The sequence below is a fragment of the Delphinus delphis genome, chromosome 10 (assembly GCF_949987515.2).
Source record: "Delphinus delphis chromosome 10, mDelDel1.2, whole genome shotgun sequence".
Classification (NCBI taxonomy): Eukaryota; Metazoa; Chordata; class Mammalia; order Artiodactyla; family Delphinidae; genus Delphinus; species Delphinus delphis.
Genome location: NC_082692.2, coordinates 96,666,440 through 96,685,883, shown reverse-complemented (window position 1 = coordinate 96,685,883; position 19,444 = coordinate 96,666,440). Strand labels below are relative to the sequence as shown.

General features: G+C 45.4%; 1 protein-coding gene across 3 annotated transcripts in view; it reads left to right on the top strand.

Moving 5' to 3' along the window:
* LHFPL4 (LHFPL tetraspan subfamily member 4) overlaps positions 1-19,444 on the top strand; it is a 32,098-nt gene that overhangs the window by 8,149 nt on the left and 4,505 nt on the right. The window contains exons 3-4 of one of the 3 annotated variants that reach the window (XM_060022995.1): positions 15,908-16,144; positions 17,767-18,380. In XM_060022995.1, coding sequence (XP_059878978.1) covers positions 15,908-16,144; positions 17,767-17,783 — 254 coding nt within the window. In that variant the 3' untranslated portion in view covers positions 17,784-18,380. Of the gene's footprint in view, positions 1-15,907; positions 16,333-17,766; positions 18,381-19,444 lie in introns of those variants that run through there. The other 2 variants (XM_060022994.1, XM_060022993.1) reach the window with 2 other exon arrangements.

The following is a 19,444-nucleotide window of genomic DNA, read 5'->3' as shown; positions in this document are numbered from 1 at the left end:
CGAAACTGAGTCCCAGAGAGAAGAGACAAGGCCATGCTCACAAAGTGAGACTCCTCTATCCACAGAAGGGAGGTGATTCTGACCACATTTAGTCAGTGTCGAGAGCCTACTATGTGTCAGGCACTGCCCAGTGCTAGAATCACTGTGGCAAACAGCACGTGTGAGATATAGTGGGAGCTGGGGGGAGACTGATGGTGGAGGTGGCAGCAGGGGCTGGTTGGTGCGCCAGAGGTGAGCATCTTCCAGCCTCCCAGATGTGTGTCCTAAATCATCAGCGGTCTCTGAGGTAGGAGCAGCAGTGTCACTACAGCCTAGAATATGCATCCACATCCCTCCCCGCTTCCTTGGCTTATGTTTCAGATTTGGTTTGGGATTTTATTCATCCAGTGAGTCTCTGTTGAATGTGATGAGACTGCTGAGCACATTGGGGGAATTTCTTTCCTCCCACTCTTTTTTTTTTTCTCCCACTCTTCCCTCCCTCATTTTCTTGCTCCCCCAATTCCCCCTTCCTTCCTTCTTTCCTGCCTTCCACTTTCCTTCCCTCCCTCCCTTCTTGCATTTTTTTGCTTTGCTCCTTCTCTCCCTATTCCCTTCCTTTCTTTCTCACATCAGTCCTTTACTGACAGCCTCCTCTGTGTGTCAGGCTATGCTAGGCTCAGGGAATCCTGAGTAAGAGTCCTCGCTCCCCGGAAGCTCATAGTCTAATGGGAGAGGCAGGAAAGAAATTGGATCATCACACTATGGGATGACATATGAAATGATTGAATCATGCAAGGGTATCTTGGGGGCACACACTTCTGACACATTAAGGACAGCCAGAGAAGTCTTCCAAAAAGTAACGGCATTTGAGCTGAGTCTTAAAGGATGAGAAGGGGAACCAGGCAGAAGAGACAGTATGATTGAAGGTGTGGAGGAGGGAAATAGCCTGGTGTGTTTTGGGCACCACAAACAATTCGCACAAGGGGAGGTGAGAGCTGAGACTGGGAAGGTGGAGAGGGGCTGGACTGCGGATGCCTTCTAAGCCATGGTCAGGAGTTTAGACTTTATCTATAAGCAGCAGATAGTTGTTGACTTTTTTTTTTTTAATCTTTAAAAATTTTTCCAGACTTTCACTTACTTTTCGGAAAAGTTAATACATGCACGTGAAACAAAGTTCAAAAGATAAAATGGTGTTTAATCAGATGTAAGTCTCCTCCCTGCTCTCATTTCTCAGTGACCCTCCCAGAAGTCTCCTCCCAGGGGCAACCACTTTTACCATTTCTTGAGTATCCTTTCCAAGAAATCCCATAAATATACAAGCAAATTCAAACTATATTTTAAAAAAATAAATGGTATATTAGTTATCTATGGCTGCATAGCAGATTACCCCAACACTTAGTGGCTGAAAGCAACAAGCATTTATTATCTCTGTTTCTGTGAGTCACAGGAATTTGGGAGTGCTTAGATGGGTAGTTCTGGCTTGAGGTGTCTCATGAAGTTGCACCCAAGACCTTAGCTGGGGTCGGCTGGAGGAGACCTCAGAATGAGTGCTCTGAGAGAGAGCAATAAGAAGGTATGATGCCCACCCCCCGCTTCTTTGGTAATAGCTTTATTGAGATTTAAATCATATGCCACACAATTCACACATATAAAGTGTACAATTCAGTAGTTTTTAGTATATTTACAGAGTTGTGTAACCATTACCACAATCAATTTTAAGATATTTACATAACCTCAAGACGCCTTATATCTATCCTTTCGCTGTCTCCCCTTAAGCCTACCATGCCCATCTTCTCTGTCCTCTAAGCAGCCACTAACTTACTTTCTGTCTATTAAGCCTGTTCTGGACATTTTGTATACACGGAACCATATAATATGTGGTCTTTGTGATTGGCATCTTTCACTTAGCATAATGTTTTCAAGGTTCATTCATGTTGCAGCATGGGTCAATACTTCATTCCTTTTTACAGCTGAATAATATTCCATTGTATGGATATACTGCATTTTGTTTATCCAGTCATCAGCTGATGGCCACTTGGATTGTCTCCACCTTTTGGCTATTATGAATAATGTTGCTGTGAACGCTTGTGTACAAGTTTTTGTGTGGACACATGTTTTCATTTCCCTTGGATATATTCCCGAGAGTCTAATTGCTGGCTCAGGTGGCAACTCTAACGTTTTGAAGAACTGTCAGATTGTACTCCAAAGGGGCAGTACCATTTTACTTTCCCACCGGCAGTGTGTGAAGGTGCTTAGTCATATCCTCATCAACACTTATGTTATTATCTGACTTTTGGATTACAGCCATCCTCCTGGGTGTGAACTGGTAACTCGTGGTTTTGATTTCCATTTCCCTAATGATTAGTGATGTTAAGCATCTTTTCAGGCGCTTGTTGGCCATTTATATACCTTCTTTGGAGAAACACCTATTCAGATCCTTTGCCCATTTTTTTCTTCCAGTTTTATTGAGATACAGTTGACATACAGCACTGTATAAGTTTCAGGTGTACAGCATAATTTGGCTTAGTGAACATCCATCATCTTATATAGATACAAAATTAAAAAAATAGAAAATTTTTGTGTGTGATGAGAACTCTGAGGATTTACTCTCTTAACAGCTTTCATATATAACATACGGAGGTGGTAATTATATTTTTGATGCTGTACATGACATCCCTAGCACTTATTTACCTTGTAACTGGAAGTTTGTACTTTTTGACCACCTTCATCCAGTTGTCTCTCCCCCTACCCCCACCTCTGGTAACCACAAGTCTGTTCTCTTTTTCTTTTTTTTTTTTTTGAAGTATAATTGACCTACAACACTGTTAGTTCCTATCATAAACACTGTTAGTTCCTATCATACAACACAGTGATTTGATATTTCTATATATTTCAAAATGATCACCATGATGAGTCTAGTTACTGTATGTTACCATATAAACATATATTTATTGACTGTACTCTCTACACTGTACATTTCATAGCCACGACTCATTTATTTTGCAACTGGGAGTTTGTACCTTTTAATCTGTCTCACCTATTTCTTTCCTCCCCTCATTCCCTTCCCCTTTGCCCATTTAAAAATTGGATTATTTTTCTTTTTACTATTGAGTTGTAAGCGTTCTTTAGACTCTTGTTATAAGTCCCTTATCAGATATATGATTTGCAAATATTTTCTTCCGTTCTATGGCTGTCTTTTCACTTTCCTGATGGTGTTCTTTGAAGCACAAAAGTTTTAAATTTACACAAAGTCCAGTTTATCTTTTTGTTGTTGTTGCTTGTACTTTTGATGTCATTTCTAAGAATCCATTGCCAAACCCAAGGTTACAAAAATTTACCTCTGTTTTCCTCTAAGCGTTTTATAGTTTTAGTTTTTACACTTAGGGCTCTCATCCATTTGAGTTAATTTTTGTATATGGTGTAAAGTAAGAGTTCAACTTCATTCTTTTGAATGTGGCTCTCCAGTTGTCCCTGCACCGTTTATTGAAAACAGTGTTCTTTCTCAACTGAATAGTCTTGGCACCCTTGCCAAAAATCAATTAACCATGGGTTAATTTCTGGACTTTCACTTCTGTTCCATTGATCTGTATGTCTATCCTTATGCCAGTAACAGTCTGTCTTGATTACTGTTGCTTTGTAGTGAGTTTTCAAATCAGGAAGTGTGAGTCCTCCAACTTTGTTCTTTTTCATGATTGTTTTGGCCATCCCACTGCCTTTTTTTTTTTTAATTGAAGTATAGTTGATTTACAATATTGTGTTAGTTTCACATGTACAACAAAATGAGTTATATACATATATTTCTCAGATTGTAGGTTATTACAAGATATTGAATATAGTTTCCTGTGTTATACAGTAAATCCTTGTTGCTTATCTATTTTATGTATTGTAGTAGTTTCTATCCGTTAATCCCATCCTCCTAATTTATCCCTCTCCCCCCCTCCCTTTCCCCTTTGGTAACCATAAATTGGTTTTCTAGTTGTGAGCCTGTTTCTGTTTTGTATATAGATTCATTTGTATTATTTTTCGATTCCACATGTAAGTGATATCATATAATATTTGTCTTTCTCTGTCTGACTTCCTTCACTTTGTATTATATTCTCTAGGTCCATCCATGTTGCTGCAAATGGCAATATTTCATTCTTTTTTATGGCTGAGTAATATTCCATTGCATATATATACCACATCTTTTTCATCTTTTCTGGATATATGTCCAGGAGTGGAATTGCTCGATCATATGGTGGCTCTATTTTTTCTTTTTTTTTCTTTTTCTTTTTTTTTGCAGTACGCGGGCCTCTTACTGTTGCGGCCTCTCCCGTTGCGGAGCACAGGCTCTGGACGCGCAAGCTCAGCGGCCATGGCTCACGGACCCAGCCGCTCCGCGGCATGTGGGATCTTCCCGGACTGGGGCACGAACCCGTGTCCCCTGCATCGGCAGGCAGTCTCTCAACCACTGCGCCACCAGGGAAGCCCTCTATTTTTTCTTTTTTAAGGAATCTCTGTACGGTTCTCTGTAGTGGCTGCAACAATTTACATTCCCACCAACAGTGTAGGAGGGTTCCCTTTTCTCCACACCCTCTCCAGCATTTGTTGTTTGTGGACTTTTTAATGATGGCCGTTCTGACCAGTGTGAGGTGGTACCTCATTGTAGTTTTGATTTGCATTTCTCTAATAATTAGTGATGTTGAGCGTCTTTTCACATGCCTGTTGGCCATCTGTATGTCTTTTTTCAGAGAAATGTCTATTTATGTGTTCCACCCATTTTAAAATTGGATTATTTGGTTCCTTTGCTATCGAGTTGTATGAGCTGTTTATATATTTTGGATATTAACCCCTTGTCAGTTACATGGTTTGCAAATACTTTCTCCCATTCTGTAGGTTGTCTTTTCATTCTGTTGATGGTTTCTTTTGCCTTGGGAGACTGATCTAAGAAATATTGCTATGATTTATGTCAGAGAACCTTTTGCCTATGTTCTCTTCTAAGATTTTATGGTGTCGTGTCTTATATATAGGTCTTTAAGCCATTTTGAGTTTATTTTTGTGTATGCTGTGAGGGAGTGTTCTAATGTCACTAACTTATATGCAGTGGTCCAGTTTTCCCAGCACCCCTTGCTGAAGAGACTGTCTTTTCTCCATTGTACATTCTTGCCTCCTTTGTCGTAGCAAATGCCTTTTATGTTCTAATCTCAGATATCACAGACCACTTCTGCCACACTCTATTGTTAGAAGTGAGTTACTAAATCCAGCCCACATTCAAGGGGAGGAGAATTCAGCTCCTCCTCTTGAAAGGAAGTATATTTAAAAAGTTGTGGACATATTTATAAACCACCACAAATGGTAGCATACTAAACACTTGGTTTGTCTTGCTTTTTAAATTCAACAACACATCTTGGAGATTGTTCCAGATCAGTGTACAGAGAGCTGCTTTTTTCTTAAGAGCTGCATAATATACTTTTGAGTGGATGTGTCATCTTTTATGTCATCAATATTTAAGTTATTTACAATATCTTGCTATCGCAGTGTTTCAGTGGATGATGTATATAATTTGATACATATGTAAGTATAAGGATAACATAAAGACCTAGAGTGGAATTGCTGGATTAAATGGTCTTTATGTTTACAATTTTGACAGATCCAGTCAGGTCCCCTCCGTGGAAGTTATGCAGAGTTACATTTCCAGCAACAATGTACGAGGGTACCTGTTTCCCCGCATTCTTGCCAACTGTGTTATCAAATATTTTATTTTTGCCAAACTGATGGGAAAAAGTACTCTGTTATGATAGTAATGTGTCTTTCTTTTATGAATGAGGTCGAGCATCTTTTATATATACAGGCCGACCTTATTTTATTGCAGTTCACTTTAGTACACCTCACAGATATTGCCTTTTTTTTTTTTTTTAAACAAATTGAAGGTTTGAGGCAACCCTGTGTTGAGCAAGTCTATCGGTGCCATTTTTCCAAATAGCATTTGCTACACTTTGTGTCTCTGTGTCACATTTTGGTAATTCTCACAATATTTCATACTTTTTCATTGTTATATTTGTTATGGGTGATCTGTGATCTTTGTAATTGTTTTGGCATTTTTTTAGCTATAAAGTATTTTAAGTTTGTACATTTTTTTAGACATAATGCTATTGCACACTTAATAGGCTATAGTATAGTGTAAACATAACTTTTATATGCACTGGGAAGCCAAAAAAAAATTTGTGTCATTCGCTTTATTGTGATATTTGCTTTATTGTGGAGGTCTGGAACTGCACCCGCAATATCTCCAAGGTGTACCTGTATGTTTTCTGTAAACTGTCAGTTCAGAAATATTTTTCTACCAAGCTAATGGTATTTTTCCTCTGATTTGTAAGAACTCTTTATAAATTAAAAGAGCTAGCTCTTTGTGATATGTTACAAATATTGTCTCCCAGTTTATCTTTTGACTTTGTCTATGGATGTTTTCCTCATGGTGAAATTTGTTTTTTCTCAACGTAAGCACATCATCAGTTCCCTCCTATATGCCTCCTGAGTGTAGTATAATACCTAGAATGGCCTTGGAGTGTTTTGAGTGGGGGCGGGGGGGAATCATAGATCTGGTTGTTGGTAGAGAGGATGGGCTGGAGGTGTCGAGAGGATGAGGGCTGAACTGTTCTTATTCTGACAGCCTCTTATTTTTGTCTTATTCTTTTCATTCCATTTCATGTTATTCATCATTATCAACCTTTTATCCCAGAGCCGTTTAATGGCATAAGGAGAGCCCTGGATCAGGAGTCTGGGTTGGCACATAGTAGGTGCTTAATAAGTGTCTATTGAATGAATGAATGATGAGCTCTTTTCTTTTTTTTTTTTTTTGGCCGTGCAGTGCGGCCTATGGGCTCTTAGTTCCCTGACTAGGGATCGAACCTGTGCTCCCTGCATTGGGAGCGTGGAGTCTTAACCACTGGACCGCCAGGGAAGTCCCTGAATGATAAGCTCTGATTTAAGTCCTAGCTCCACCACCCGCTCCTTTGGAGGCAGCACGTTCAGCAGTCAGCCAACCTGAATTTGAATCCTGAGTGTGGCATTACCAACTAAGTGTCCTTTGGAAGGTTATACAATTTCTGACTCTAAGTTTCCTCCTCTATGAAATGGGGACCATAATAGTAACTAGCTCATGGGGCAGTTAAAGGATTGATTGAGAATGTGTGTACACACCCTGGCACAAAGGAAACCCAATTTGCCAAACAGCAATTGTTATTAGCTGTCGTGTGACTTTCGTCATAACCCTTTGGTTCCAACATTCCATGGTCTGTGCTACAACCAGGGAGGAAAGGTTGAAAAGTGGGGAGAACTGGGAAATACACCTGGAAAAGCAGGGGAGCTCTGAAAGTTGGGCCTTGAAGTCTGGGGTCTTATTCTTAGGTTATGGGCAATTACTTGTAGGCATGGGAATGACCAGGGCCAGATGTGGGTTTAGAAAGATGACTTGGGGACTTCCCTGGTGGCGCAGTGGTTAAGAATCCGCCTGCCAATGCAGGGGACACGGGTTCGAGCCCTGGTCCGGGACGATCCCACATGCCACGGAGCAACGAAGCCCGTGCGCCACAACTACTGAGCCTGCACTCTAGAGCCCGTGAGCCGCAACTACTGAGCCCACACGTCACAACTACTGAAGCCCGCGTGCCTAGAGCCCGTGCTCCGAACAAGAGAAGCCACCACAATGAGAAGCCCGCTCACGGCAACTAGAGAAAGCCTGCGAGCAGCAACGAAGACCCAGTGCAGCCAAAAATAAATAAATTTTTAAAAAAGGAAAAGAAAGGTGACTTGGGCAGTTGCTGCAGGGAAGGGACTGATGGAGGCCTGATGGGAGACCAGGAGCCTGGGGGGAAAGCAGTGGCAGTGGTCCAGGTGAGAGGGGCTGAGGCCGGGGCACGGGAGGAGGAGAAAACTGGAGACCTATTTAGGATCCCAGTAGGTGTGTGTGTGTGGGGTGGGGTGAGGACAGGCAGGCCTTGCAGGTGACGCAGGGTCCTCTCGTTGAACGATTTGGTCTTGGAATGACATTCCCAAAGGACACAGCAGGGAGATCCGCTCAGTCTGGGAAATGCTGAATTTGCGGTCCCTATGAGACCCACAGGAGGAGGGCTCTGACCAGCTGTTGACTATCTGGCCTCGAACCGAGGAAAGAGGTCTCAGCTGGAGATGTTAGATGTCAGTCTGAGTGTGGGTGAAATTGCCCGGGGAGAGCGTGTAGAGGGAAAAGAGGAGACAGCCTCGAAACACCAACCTTTAAGATGCAGGTCGAGGAGGAGCCAGAAAAGGCGGCTTGGAGAGAGGCGCCAGAGCAGCTGCTCAGATTAGCAACAGGGAAACTGAGAAGGACAGCCTTGAGAAAGGACGGCTGCCTGGAGGAGCCAGAGGGACGCGGAAGGGACAGAGCCGCCTGCGTGGTGGGCCTGGGCCAGACTGGAGGAGTGAGGCAGGATGCGGGGAGAGCGGCGGGAGCTTTCTGACCGAGCCCTTGAGATGAGTGTGGCAGAGCCGAGCCAGGGTAGCGGGGGATGCAGCGCATTCAAAGGTTGTCAAGAGGCTGTGTGTGGGCTCCATGCAGGCTGGGCCCAGGGCTGGTGGAGTAAATACTGTTCCCAAAGAATTACCACACAAAGTGATGGGCGTCCCATCTCTCCATAACAGCATCTGTGACAACAGATACAATTATTTGTGTTCCTAACAGTCCCCCTACTAAACAGTAGTCTTCTCAAGATCAGGAACCACGAGCCGGGACTGAATGGCTTGGAGGAAGTGTCCCAGGGAGAGGGAACAGTCAGTGCCAAGCCCTCCAGGGGGCGCTGAACTAGAAATGTTGTTAGGGTTAGGGTTAGAAGGGAGGCCCAGGGTGGCTGGAGTGTACGGATCGAGAGGCCGAATGGCGTGGGGGAAAGTGGGGTGAGCCTGTGGGTCACACAGGCCAGGACCAGGCGTCAGGGCTTATCCTGAGCGTAGTGGGAAGCTTTTGAAGGGTATTGAGCAGGGGAGTGGCACCATCTGCTTTCGACGGCTCACTCTGGATGCTGAGTGGAGAACAGACGATGGGGCAAGGATGAGAGCAGAGAAACTAGTTAGGAGGCCACTGCGGGCTTCCAGGAGGGAGATCATGGCAGCTTGGACAGATGGTGGCAGTGGAGATGGAGAAAAGAGGTCAGTCCGAGATATTTTTGGAGGTCAAGACAGTCGGCCTTGCAAGTGGACTGGACTGGGGGTGAGGGAAATGGAGGAGTCAGGGTGTTCCCGTAATCTGGGTGCTGGATGGGGTGTAGGGAGCCCAGGCACGAGAGTCCCGTCCCCTCCGAGCTCCCCAGCTAATGGAGGCACTAAGATTGGGCCTGGATCTTCAAATCCAGTGGGCGGGGTTGACTGTTAGGAGAGGTCTGGTCTCCCTTGTACAATAAGCCCCTGCCCTGGGGGGCAGGACAGAGCTGGTGGGAGGGACATGAGGACAACCTCCTTCTTAGGGTGTGTGTGTGGGGGGTGTCTCCCTACAGCCCCCTAGTGCACCAGGCCTGGGGAGGCGCTCCCTTGGAAAGCTGTGGTCGTGGTGCCGACACAGGTCGTTCTCCGGGCTTCCCTCAGCCCCCAAGTCAGCCTGGTTCTTTCTAGAAAAACCTTCCTAAATGTGAGGAAGGGACTCATAGAAGATACAGGATACGAGCAGCCATCCGTGCATTCTGTGCTATACTGCTTCTCTATATCTCACCTTTTCTAGGACTTTTTACAGCTTCGTAAAATTATCGTTGTTCTTTGTACAAAGATTGGAGAATGTAGATGACCAAGATTACACACATAATCTCACTTTCCCAGAAACAGTCAACTTAACTGTTGGTCTGAAGTCGTAACAGTATGGAGTACTGGTTATGAGCAGGCTCTGGAGCCAGACTGTCTGGGTTCAGATCCTGGTTCTGTAACTTACCAGCTGTGTGACTTTGGATAACTTGGATGACCTCTCTGTGCCTCTGTGTCCTCAACTGTAAAAAGAAGAAAATAATAGTACCTACTCCACAGAGTGTTGTGGGGATTAAATGAAGTAATGTGTGTAAGATACTTAGCATAGTTCCTGATGTGGTAAATTTTATGTAACTATTTGCTATAACTATGTAAGTATTTCTTCCCAAAATGAAATTATATTGTACATTATTTTTCACATCCTTTTGAAACCTAACATATCATAAGTATTTTCTGTATCATTAAATCTTCCTCAGTATAGTTTAATAGGGGAGTAGTATTCCATGGTATGAAAGAATATTCCTGTGTTGTTGGATAATTAGTTGCTTCTTTCTTTCCTTCCTTCTTTTATTATTTCTCCCTCTCTTCCTCCCTTCTTTTCCTGCTCTATTCCTTCTTCTCTTTCTTGCAAATAAAGATGTGATAGACATCCTCATAGCTAAATCTTAGAGCAGATCCTTGAGCATTTTCTTAGAATAAATTCCTAGAAATTGGCAAGCTCAGTCAAAAGGGGTCTAGAGATTTTCAGTTTTATGGGTTTTTTTGTGATTAATTCATTATTTCTGTGAGCTCCATTTGGCTTGTGCATTGCAGTTCTTTGTTGCTTTAATTATTTCATTCCAAGTGAGTGAAAAAATCTCTGGCCATAGTCACTTATTAGTGATCAACTCCCACCTGCCTTAAGGTTTCAGTAGGTAACTTATTCACGTGGTCCTGAATTCAAAAGGTGTAGCAGGTTAGCAGTGCAAGGTCTCCATCCTGTCCTATCCTTGGCTCCTCAGTCCCCTCCTTAGAAGTAAGCAGGGTTATCAGTGTGAATGTTATATAAATGAAGTCACTTTTTCCCCCAATGTTATGACTCTAAGGGGCATCCAAGTTGTTGCGTGTAGCTGCCATAACAAAATACCATAGCCTGGGTGGCTTACATTTATTGTCCCATAGTTCAGGAAACTAGAATTCCAAGACCTAGAATTCCAGACCAGCATGGTCTGGTTCTGGTGAGAGTCCTCTTCTTGGCTTGCAGACGGCCACCTTCTTGCTGTGTCGTCAGGTGGCAGGTGCAGGGAGAGAGCAAGCTCTCTGGTATCTCTTCTTATAAGAGCACTAATCCCATCATGGGGCCTCACTCTCATGACCTCATCTAACCCTAATTACCTCCCCAAGGCCCCTTCCACAAATACTCTCACATTGGAGGTTACGGCTTCAAAATATGACTTTTATGGGGACACAGTTCAGTCCATATCAAGCCTCTTTGGAGTCTGCTCAGGGACAGAAAGCCCTGGGGGACATCCAATCTGACCCCCTAGTAATGGGTAGCAGCCGGGGTGCATCAGGCATGGAGGGGACAGCTGAGCATAAACAAAGCCCTCCCTTTAGGAGTGATCGGCTCAGTGTATGTCCCTTGAGGATAGTGTCATGGTGTCATAATGAAACTCTATTAAAATAGCTAAGCATAAAATGCATAATTAAAAAGCTTTACATAAAGACACATTTACACCACAAGCTTTAAAGGACACAAGCACCCACGTATATTGTATATTTTCTCTTAACTTCATCACTTTTTTAGTCTCATCCTGGGTTCATTCCCCAAACTCAAGTATTGTTTTTCCTTTTAACTTTCCTTTAGTTGCTTAATTATATTTTAAAAGTGTAAGAGGATTTCATGGCCAGACATAGGTGGCAAAGGACTGGACGTAACATTATCATTTTTATCATAAAAGTAATATATGCAAATGTTAAACACTTTCCAACAGTACAGGAGGGCAGAGAATAAAAAGTGTCTCCCTCCTTTCCTCCTCCACCCCAGGCAGTGTTTCAGAGGTTCCCATCATTAAGTTGCTTCTGTATTCTTCCAGAAATGTTTATAGACATGCAAGCTTACGTATGTATATTCTTTGAAAAACCAATATTTTAAATTATGTTTTTTTTAATTTTATGAGTAATACATGAATACATTCACTCCGTGAAAAGCTGAAGCATTACAAACAGGCTAAAGTCCCCACCCACTCCCTGCCCAGAGGCCACCATTATTATGAACGTAATTTCTATTTTTCCTGATCTTTTTGTGTGCATTTACATACACATCCGTGAGGAAAATACGTCGTGTCATTTTCTGTGTTCCCTTTCCTCCCTCCCTTCCTTCCTCTTTCTCTTTTTTTTTTTTTTTTGGTAAAGTACACATAACATAAAATTTACCATTTTACCCATTCTTAGATGTCCAGTTCTGTGCCATTAAGAACATTCACCCTGTTGTGCAACCACCCTCACCATCTGTCCCCACAACTCTTTTCACACGCAGAACTCTGTCCCCATTAAACACTAACTCCCCATGCCCCGCCCCCAGTCCCTGACAACCAGCATTCTACTTTCCGCCTCTAGGAATCTGACTGCTCTTGGCTCCTCCTATACGTGGAATCATACAATATTTGACCTTTTGTGACTGGCTCATATAATTTAGCATAATGTCCTCCAGATTCCTCCACGTTGTAGCATGTGTCAGGATTTCCTTCCTTTTTAAGGTGCTCTGAGGTGTCTCAGATCATTTGGCAGGTAAAAGCGTCCAGCTAGAACCTAAGAACAATGTTTTGTTTTTACTATACTTATGGTTATAGTTGCCTTCTATCTATGGTAAATGATCCTGGTTTCCTTTTCTTTGATGGTGATATAAAGCTTACTTTTACAGTAAATGCCTCTCAGTTAAAAAGTGAGTCTGTGGAATTCCCTGGCGGTCCAGTAGTTGGAACTCCGCTTTTACTGCTGAGGGCCTGGGTTCAGTCCCTGGTTGGTTGGGGAACTAAGATCCCACAAGCCGCGTGGCACGGCCAAAGAAAAAGTGAGTCTATTCAGAGAGAAACATTCAGTAAAGACCTGTCTGGGTGTGAATACAGAGCCCGCCACCTCCTAGCTGTGTGACATGGATACGATACGACTTAGTTCTTCTGAGCCTCAGGTTAGTTATAGGATTAAATGAGATCATGCATGTTAGGAGCTTCACACCCTGGCATATGGTTAAGCACTCAATACTATTTGTTATCGTTATTATATTATTAATAACAGTAATATTATTAATCTTAAATTTGTCCAACACCACCTGGCTGCTTGGGAAGTCAGCAGACTCTAGGGTGACTGGATATCGGTGCCCCATCCGAAGGCCCCTTCCCCTAGACCAGCGGTTCTCAACCAGGGACATCTTTGCCCCCAAGGGGACATTTGACAGTGGCTTGAGACTTTTTTTTTTTATCACTATGACTGTGGGTGGTGGGTAGAAGCTAGGGGTGATGCTGTACATCCCACAAGGCACCCCACTTACCCCACCCTGCACCCTGCACCTGTGTCTATGCCTTATAGCAGGTGGCTCTTCAGCCGGCTCATTATTTCCAAGAGACTTGAACTTGGACTCCAGAGACCTCAGCCATGGTTTCCTCTTCCAGCACACAGGGATGCTGAAGGCTGCCTTGTCTCTAGTTATTCCACCTCCTGATCGTTGAGCCTCTTGATCACCTACCTGGTCTATGCTGTCCCTAGAGGTCCCTTCCTCTCCTGCCGCAGGTCTCAGGAAACCTGTCTGATTGGCTTTTCTCCACTTGCTTTACTGCTGGGTGTTTGTAGTTCCTAGAGCAGCCTCTGGGGCCCCATAGCCACCACCTAAAACACTGCAGAGTAAAGGAGGCAGAGAGAGTGAGTGAGAGATGGAGAGAGAGGTCCCCCCCACCCCCGCCCCAACGCCTTCTCTGAGTGCCCTGTCATCCTGGGTCTCCTTCCAGTCGCTCCCTGACATGTATAAATATTCTATTTGTGTGTTGATTTGATTTGATTCGTCTCCACACACCTCCGCTCCTGAGGACAAGAAACCGTGACTGGCAGTGTCCCCAGCACCCTGCATAGTGCCTGACACATAGAAGACACTCAGAATTTATTTGTGGAATATATGAAGGGAGAGGCAGAGAGAGGAAAGGGCGAGGGGATAGATAAAGGGAAGGAAGACAAGCAAGAAAAGGCAGAGAGAAGAGGAGGGGTGTTGAATGAATGTCAGATGCTGAGATCTAAGGAGAGAAGGGAAGAGGGAGGGTCAAGACTGAGGATTAAGCACTGTATAGACTAGCTGGAGAGAGAGGGGGAGGGGTGTGGAGAGAGAGGCAAAAAAAGATGAAAAGGGTGGAGAAGAGAAAGGAATGGAGACACACGACTAGAGAGACACGTAAGTGATGAGGCAGCGAGACAGAGAAAACGTGCAGGCGCAGAGCTCCGGGAGAAAACCTCTTTGAACGCTGAGCTTGCAGAGGGAGGAGGACCACCTGCAGGCTACTGCTGCGGTTTCCATGGTGACGGGGATGCTCTGGGCAGGAGAGGAAACACTGTACGGGGAGAGGAGGAGGGACTGGGTGGGTTTTGCCCCTCCCAGGCTCTTTCCTCACCCCTGCCTCAAGCTGGAGATTCAGGGCCGAGGACGGGGAGCTGGGAGTGCAGCCTCCCCCGCCCTCCTCAAAGGACCCTGCAGATGTGAAGAACTTAGGCGCCTCGTCTCCCACTCCCCCATCCCTGGCATTTGACCCTCCTCCCCTCTCCCGGGTCCTGGAGGGTCCTGGAGGGTCCTGAAGAATGTTAGGGAAATATGGGAAGGTGGCTGGCTGGGTCAAGCCCTCTCCGTAGGCTCCTCCTCTCTTCCCACCCCATAATTGCTAGAGCGCCCCTGGGCTCCGTCCTGGGCCTTCTCTTCAGTTTCCATAACGTCCCGTCCTAGGGATTTACATGCCCACAGCTCCCACATTTATATCCCCAGCCCTGATTTCTCCCTGAGTTTCCTTCTCCATTTGGGTATCTAAAGGGCATCTTCAAACTTGTTGAATTCTTTAACTCACCAAGCTCATTCTTGCCTCAGGGCCTTTTTGCATTTGCCATTCCCTTTGCCACGAGCTCTTTTCCCCAGCCATTTATTAGAGGTGTCTTTCACTTGAGCTAAGAATTGTCTTGGAGAAGGCGAGCGCTTTGGAGAGGGGAGGAAGGCCTGCTCCAACGTGTGTGTGTGTGTGTGTGTGTGTGTGTTTGAGTGTGTAAGATCACAGTGCTGTCAGGGGCGCCCTGTGTCAGTATAAGGAGCACACCCTAGGGGAGTGTGGAAGGACTGTCCTGTTAGAAGGTCGGAGTGAGGCCAGAGGAGGCAGAACTCGAGGCAGGGAAGAGTCTGTGCTGTGGGGAGCACTTCCTCGTACGGTAGATGAGGGAAAGAGATGGCAAAGCCAGGTGTCCCCCTCCCCATCCTGGCAACGAACGAGATGTGCCTCCTAGACAGTGGGCAGAACTGACCGCCACTCCCACTTTGTCATCACTGTCATCTAAAACCCAGGTTAAGCACCTGTGGGCCTGGCGGGGGGTCAAGGGCCCCTCTGCCCCAACCTGAGCCTTGTGGTGACCTCAGGTCTCAGACACAGTAACAGTAACTGGCGGACTGTCAGGCACTAAAAAAGGCAACATAAAGCCAGTGGACATAGTCATAAACTCTCTGCCAGGAGGGGAAGGTCTCAGCTGGAGGTGGCCTACTGAGCCCGGAAAATGGCTCTCAATAAAAATTTGTTGAGTAAATGACAAAAATAAAAAATAAAGAATGGTGAGGATGGGAGAGGGTAAGCATGGCCAAGACGCTAAAGGGAGCTGAAGGAGGTGACCCTGGTTTGCTATTTTCTCCTATTTCCAGGAAGCCTTCCCGGAGGAGGAGTTGATTTGATGGGGGCAGGAGGTGGCATTGTTTTGGAAAGTTTCTGCTCCCCAAGGCATGAGGCCCACCCAGGGTGTAGAGTTTCTGGATCCACAGGAGGTGGTTCATAAGCTCTTGGGTTGATGGGAGGTGCGGGGGAGCGGGGCCCAGCCTCAGGGGGCCTCCTGGTGGTCCTCAGGCTCTGGGAAGTAATCTTCCCCTTCTCTCTTCCTTCCTGACCCTGGCGGTGGGCTCGGCCTGGCGCCCCCTCAGCTCTGTGCCTTGTGCTGGGCTGCATGATCTTCCCCGACGGCTGGGACGCCGAGACGATCCGGGACATGTGTGGGGCCAAGACCGGGAAGTACTCCCTGGGGGACTGTTCGGTGCGCTGGGCGTACATCCTGGCCATCATCGGCATCCTCAACGCCCTCATCCTCTCCTTCCTTGCCTTCGTGCTGGGCAACCGGCAAACGGACCTGCTGCAGGAGGAGCTCAAGCAGGAGAACAAAGGTGAGCGGGCGCACGCTTCCGGGTGGGTGGCTGGCAGTCGCGGGGTGCGGAGGTGGGCGAGGCCGGCCCCGCCAGGCGGGGCACCTTCAAAGTCAAGTGAAGCACAAGGTGGAAACCTTAACAGAGAGGCCGACTTCCTGGGAGGCAGTTGGAGGTTATCCCTCAAATCCGAACATTGGCACGCCTGACCCAGCAAACCCTCCCATGAGTATAAACCCAGGAGAAATGTATGAATGCTCTTGGCTGCAGTTGCAAAATAGCAAACACTAAAAACTACCTAAATGGCCATTGACAGGAGGATGGATAAATATATGGTGATACATTCACATCACAGAATTGTTTACAACTGTGGAAATGAATGAACGTGTTATATGTAATGGAATGAATGGATACATCCTGGAAACATAATATTGAGAGAGAGGGGAAAAAATAGAATTCCAGAAGACGACAGTGAGATAATTTTTTTGAGTTAACAAACTAAGTAACACTATGCTAAATACAGTTTAAATATATATATATATATGTGGTAATATTGCGTATTTTTTAAAAAAGCAAAGAAATGATCAATACAAAAGGTATCATGGTGGTTCTCTGTAGCTGGGATGGAAGCAGGGAAGCAAGGACATGAGGTGGGGGACAGGTGGGTGTGTACAAACTATTGGCGAGTTAAGTACTTGCATGGTGAGCCCACAGATGTTTGGTGCAGTATGCTTTATACCTAGTATAGTACACATAAACTTTCGTATGTATCAGGTAACATTAATATACAATAAAGAAAAAATTGACACCTAAGGCCAGAGTCTCAGGGATTACCAGTTATCAGATGCTTATCTGTGTATCTATGTATGTCCCTTTGTGAAATATGTGGTAGTGTTATGTGCTAATATAGGAGAGGCATCGTCCAAAACAAATCCCTCCTCAGATTGCTTTTTGTGCTCAACTCTAGAGCACGTCTTAAAGATCTTTATCATTTTGTGGAGAACCATCTTGTCCTTTTTATCCAATGCCTAGCATTACATAAAACGAAGGAATTATAGTTTCTTAACTGTTCTCCTTGTAGGGGCTGTTAGGGAGGTTCCCAGGTTTTTACTGTTACTGGCAATGCTACAGTGACCATCTTTGTCCTTGCCTTCTGTTTTCTTGGTGTCTTTCCAGAAGTGGAATTGCACACTCACAATTGTAGTGATAATTCCAGATTGCTCTCTAAAGGAAGGTCAGTCCTCTGACCCAGGGGCCCATGCTGCCCCTAGAGAAAGGGGAGACACCCCGTCTGTCTGGGTGCCCGTTTTCTGCCATGGGAAATCGGATTTCGTCGTCTCACCCTTCCTTGAGCTCTTAGCGTGTGCTGGATGTATGTTCATCACTTTCCTTTAATTACATTCATCTCTTGGAGCCTCTTATCTGTAAAATGGGGATAGTGAGGGTTATTATCTCATTTGGCAGGAGTTACTCTAGTATTGTGGTGTGAATACCCTTGGACTGTGAAGGCAGGTTGTCTGTGTTGGAAGCAGGTTGAGCTAAGGAATGAATTCACCTCTTTGAGCCTCAGTTTCCTGCACTGCCTAAAATGAGGGTGGTGAAAAAAAAAAAAAGTAAGACTCACGTCCTTTTTATCCCCCGAGGATACTCAGAGGCCTGATCTATGGAGTGGTCCACAGTCTCCATCCTCTTCCAAGTACAACTGGACTTGGATACAAACAGGCACACCAGATGACTGGAAGGACACCTGACCAGTGCTAAGCACTGACACCCAGACTCTACCTGACTCACCCCACCTGAGCCCAGTCCAGGCCTGCACTGTCCCCCAGTCCCCACCATCTATGCGTATTCCAGACCAACCCCTCAGAACTGTCATCGTAAGATGGGACAAGGGATGGGGAGAGGCGCTCCGGCTTCAGAACAACCCTTTCATTTCATCCTCCTGAGAAGCCTCCTAATCCAAGTCAGATGTTTCACGTCTTTGAGGCATCTATTGCCGACCCTTGTCCCAGTCCCTGTTCTCCGTGAGGCCGCCTCCTCTGCCTCCCCATGGCAGGGAGAGCTCAGCCTCCAGTCTAACATGTCTTGGAGGTGACAGTGGAGTAAGAGAAAAGAAGAAAAGAGCAGAATTTGTCTCATGAATCAGCACTCCCCCAACTGTGGTTTATGTAAAAAGTTTCAGAGCACCAAATAATACTGAGGGTTTCACAGCCCATTTCAGGTAATGTTATGTTTGGTAAATTTAACATGTTTTAAATGGAGGTTACCAACTGCTATATAAAGTGTTTATTAAATTAGAAAAAATTGTTTGCTAATACTTTCACAAAATATAAGTCATTCTGCTCTGCACCTCCAACTTCTGTAGTACTGTATGTCAATTATATCTCAATAAAACTGAAAGAAAAATAAAGGAAAGAAAAAACAAAAAACGAGGGTGGTGAGAATGGTACCACCTAACAGGGCTGTCCTGCAAGGAAGAAAGACTGTGCCTATAACGGGGCAGTGGTGCATGCTCAGCGAAAGCTGTCACTCCTCACAGCTCCCCATCAGGCAGGCATCATAACCACCATTTTATAAATGAGAAAGCCGAGGTCTGGACAGGTCCAGTGACTTGCCCAAGGTTACCTAAGTGGTGGAGCCAGGATTTGAGGTCCAAGTCCAAAGGCCAGGCTCTTCCCTGCTGCCAGTCCCCTTTTCAGGGCCCTCCTGGGTTGCTAAGCTGTCCGTCTCTGAGGCTCCTGTCCCTGGAGACACTGGCACCTGGTCGTTTCTATGGTTTTGGTGTGAGGTCGGAGCCTGCCCTCTGGTGGCAGCTTCCAAAAGTGCAAGACTAAGACAGCCACGTGGCCTTTCCAAAGAAGTTTGGGGTTGTGACTAGTGTGAGGTTGGCCCACTCAGTGTCCTCTCCTTCCTCCCCAAAGCGCCCTAACAGCTCAGTGTTAAAAGTGACATAAGGGAGCCCCAGTTTGCCTTCCTTCAGCATCTGGGGATTTCCTTCCCTCATTGGGAACTCAAGGTGAGTGAGCCTCACCATTCAGTTCTGAGCCAAAGACCTCTGGAAGAAAAGTAAGCTCTACTTTGGTGTCATTTCCACTATTTACTATGTGCCAAACACTGTGCAAAGCCCTCGGCTGGCATTATTTACATCTTTTTAACCCCTCAGAATCACTCTGTGAAGAAGTAGGCTATGTTCATTTTACAGATGAGGAAATTGGGGCTCAGAGAGGTGGAATGACTGGCTCAAGGCCTTCCAGCTAGTCAGGGCTGGCTGCGTTTCAGAACCTGGGCAGCTCACCCCTCTGCCCAGCTTTGCCCTGAGGA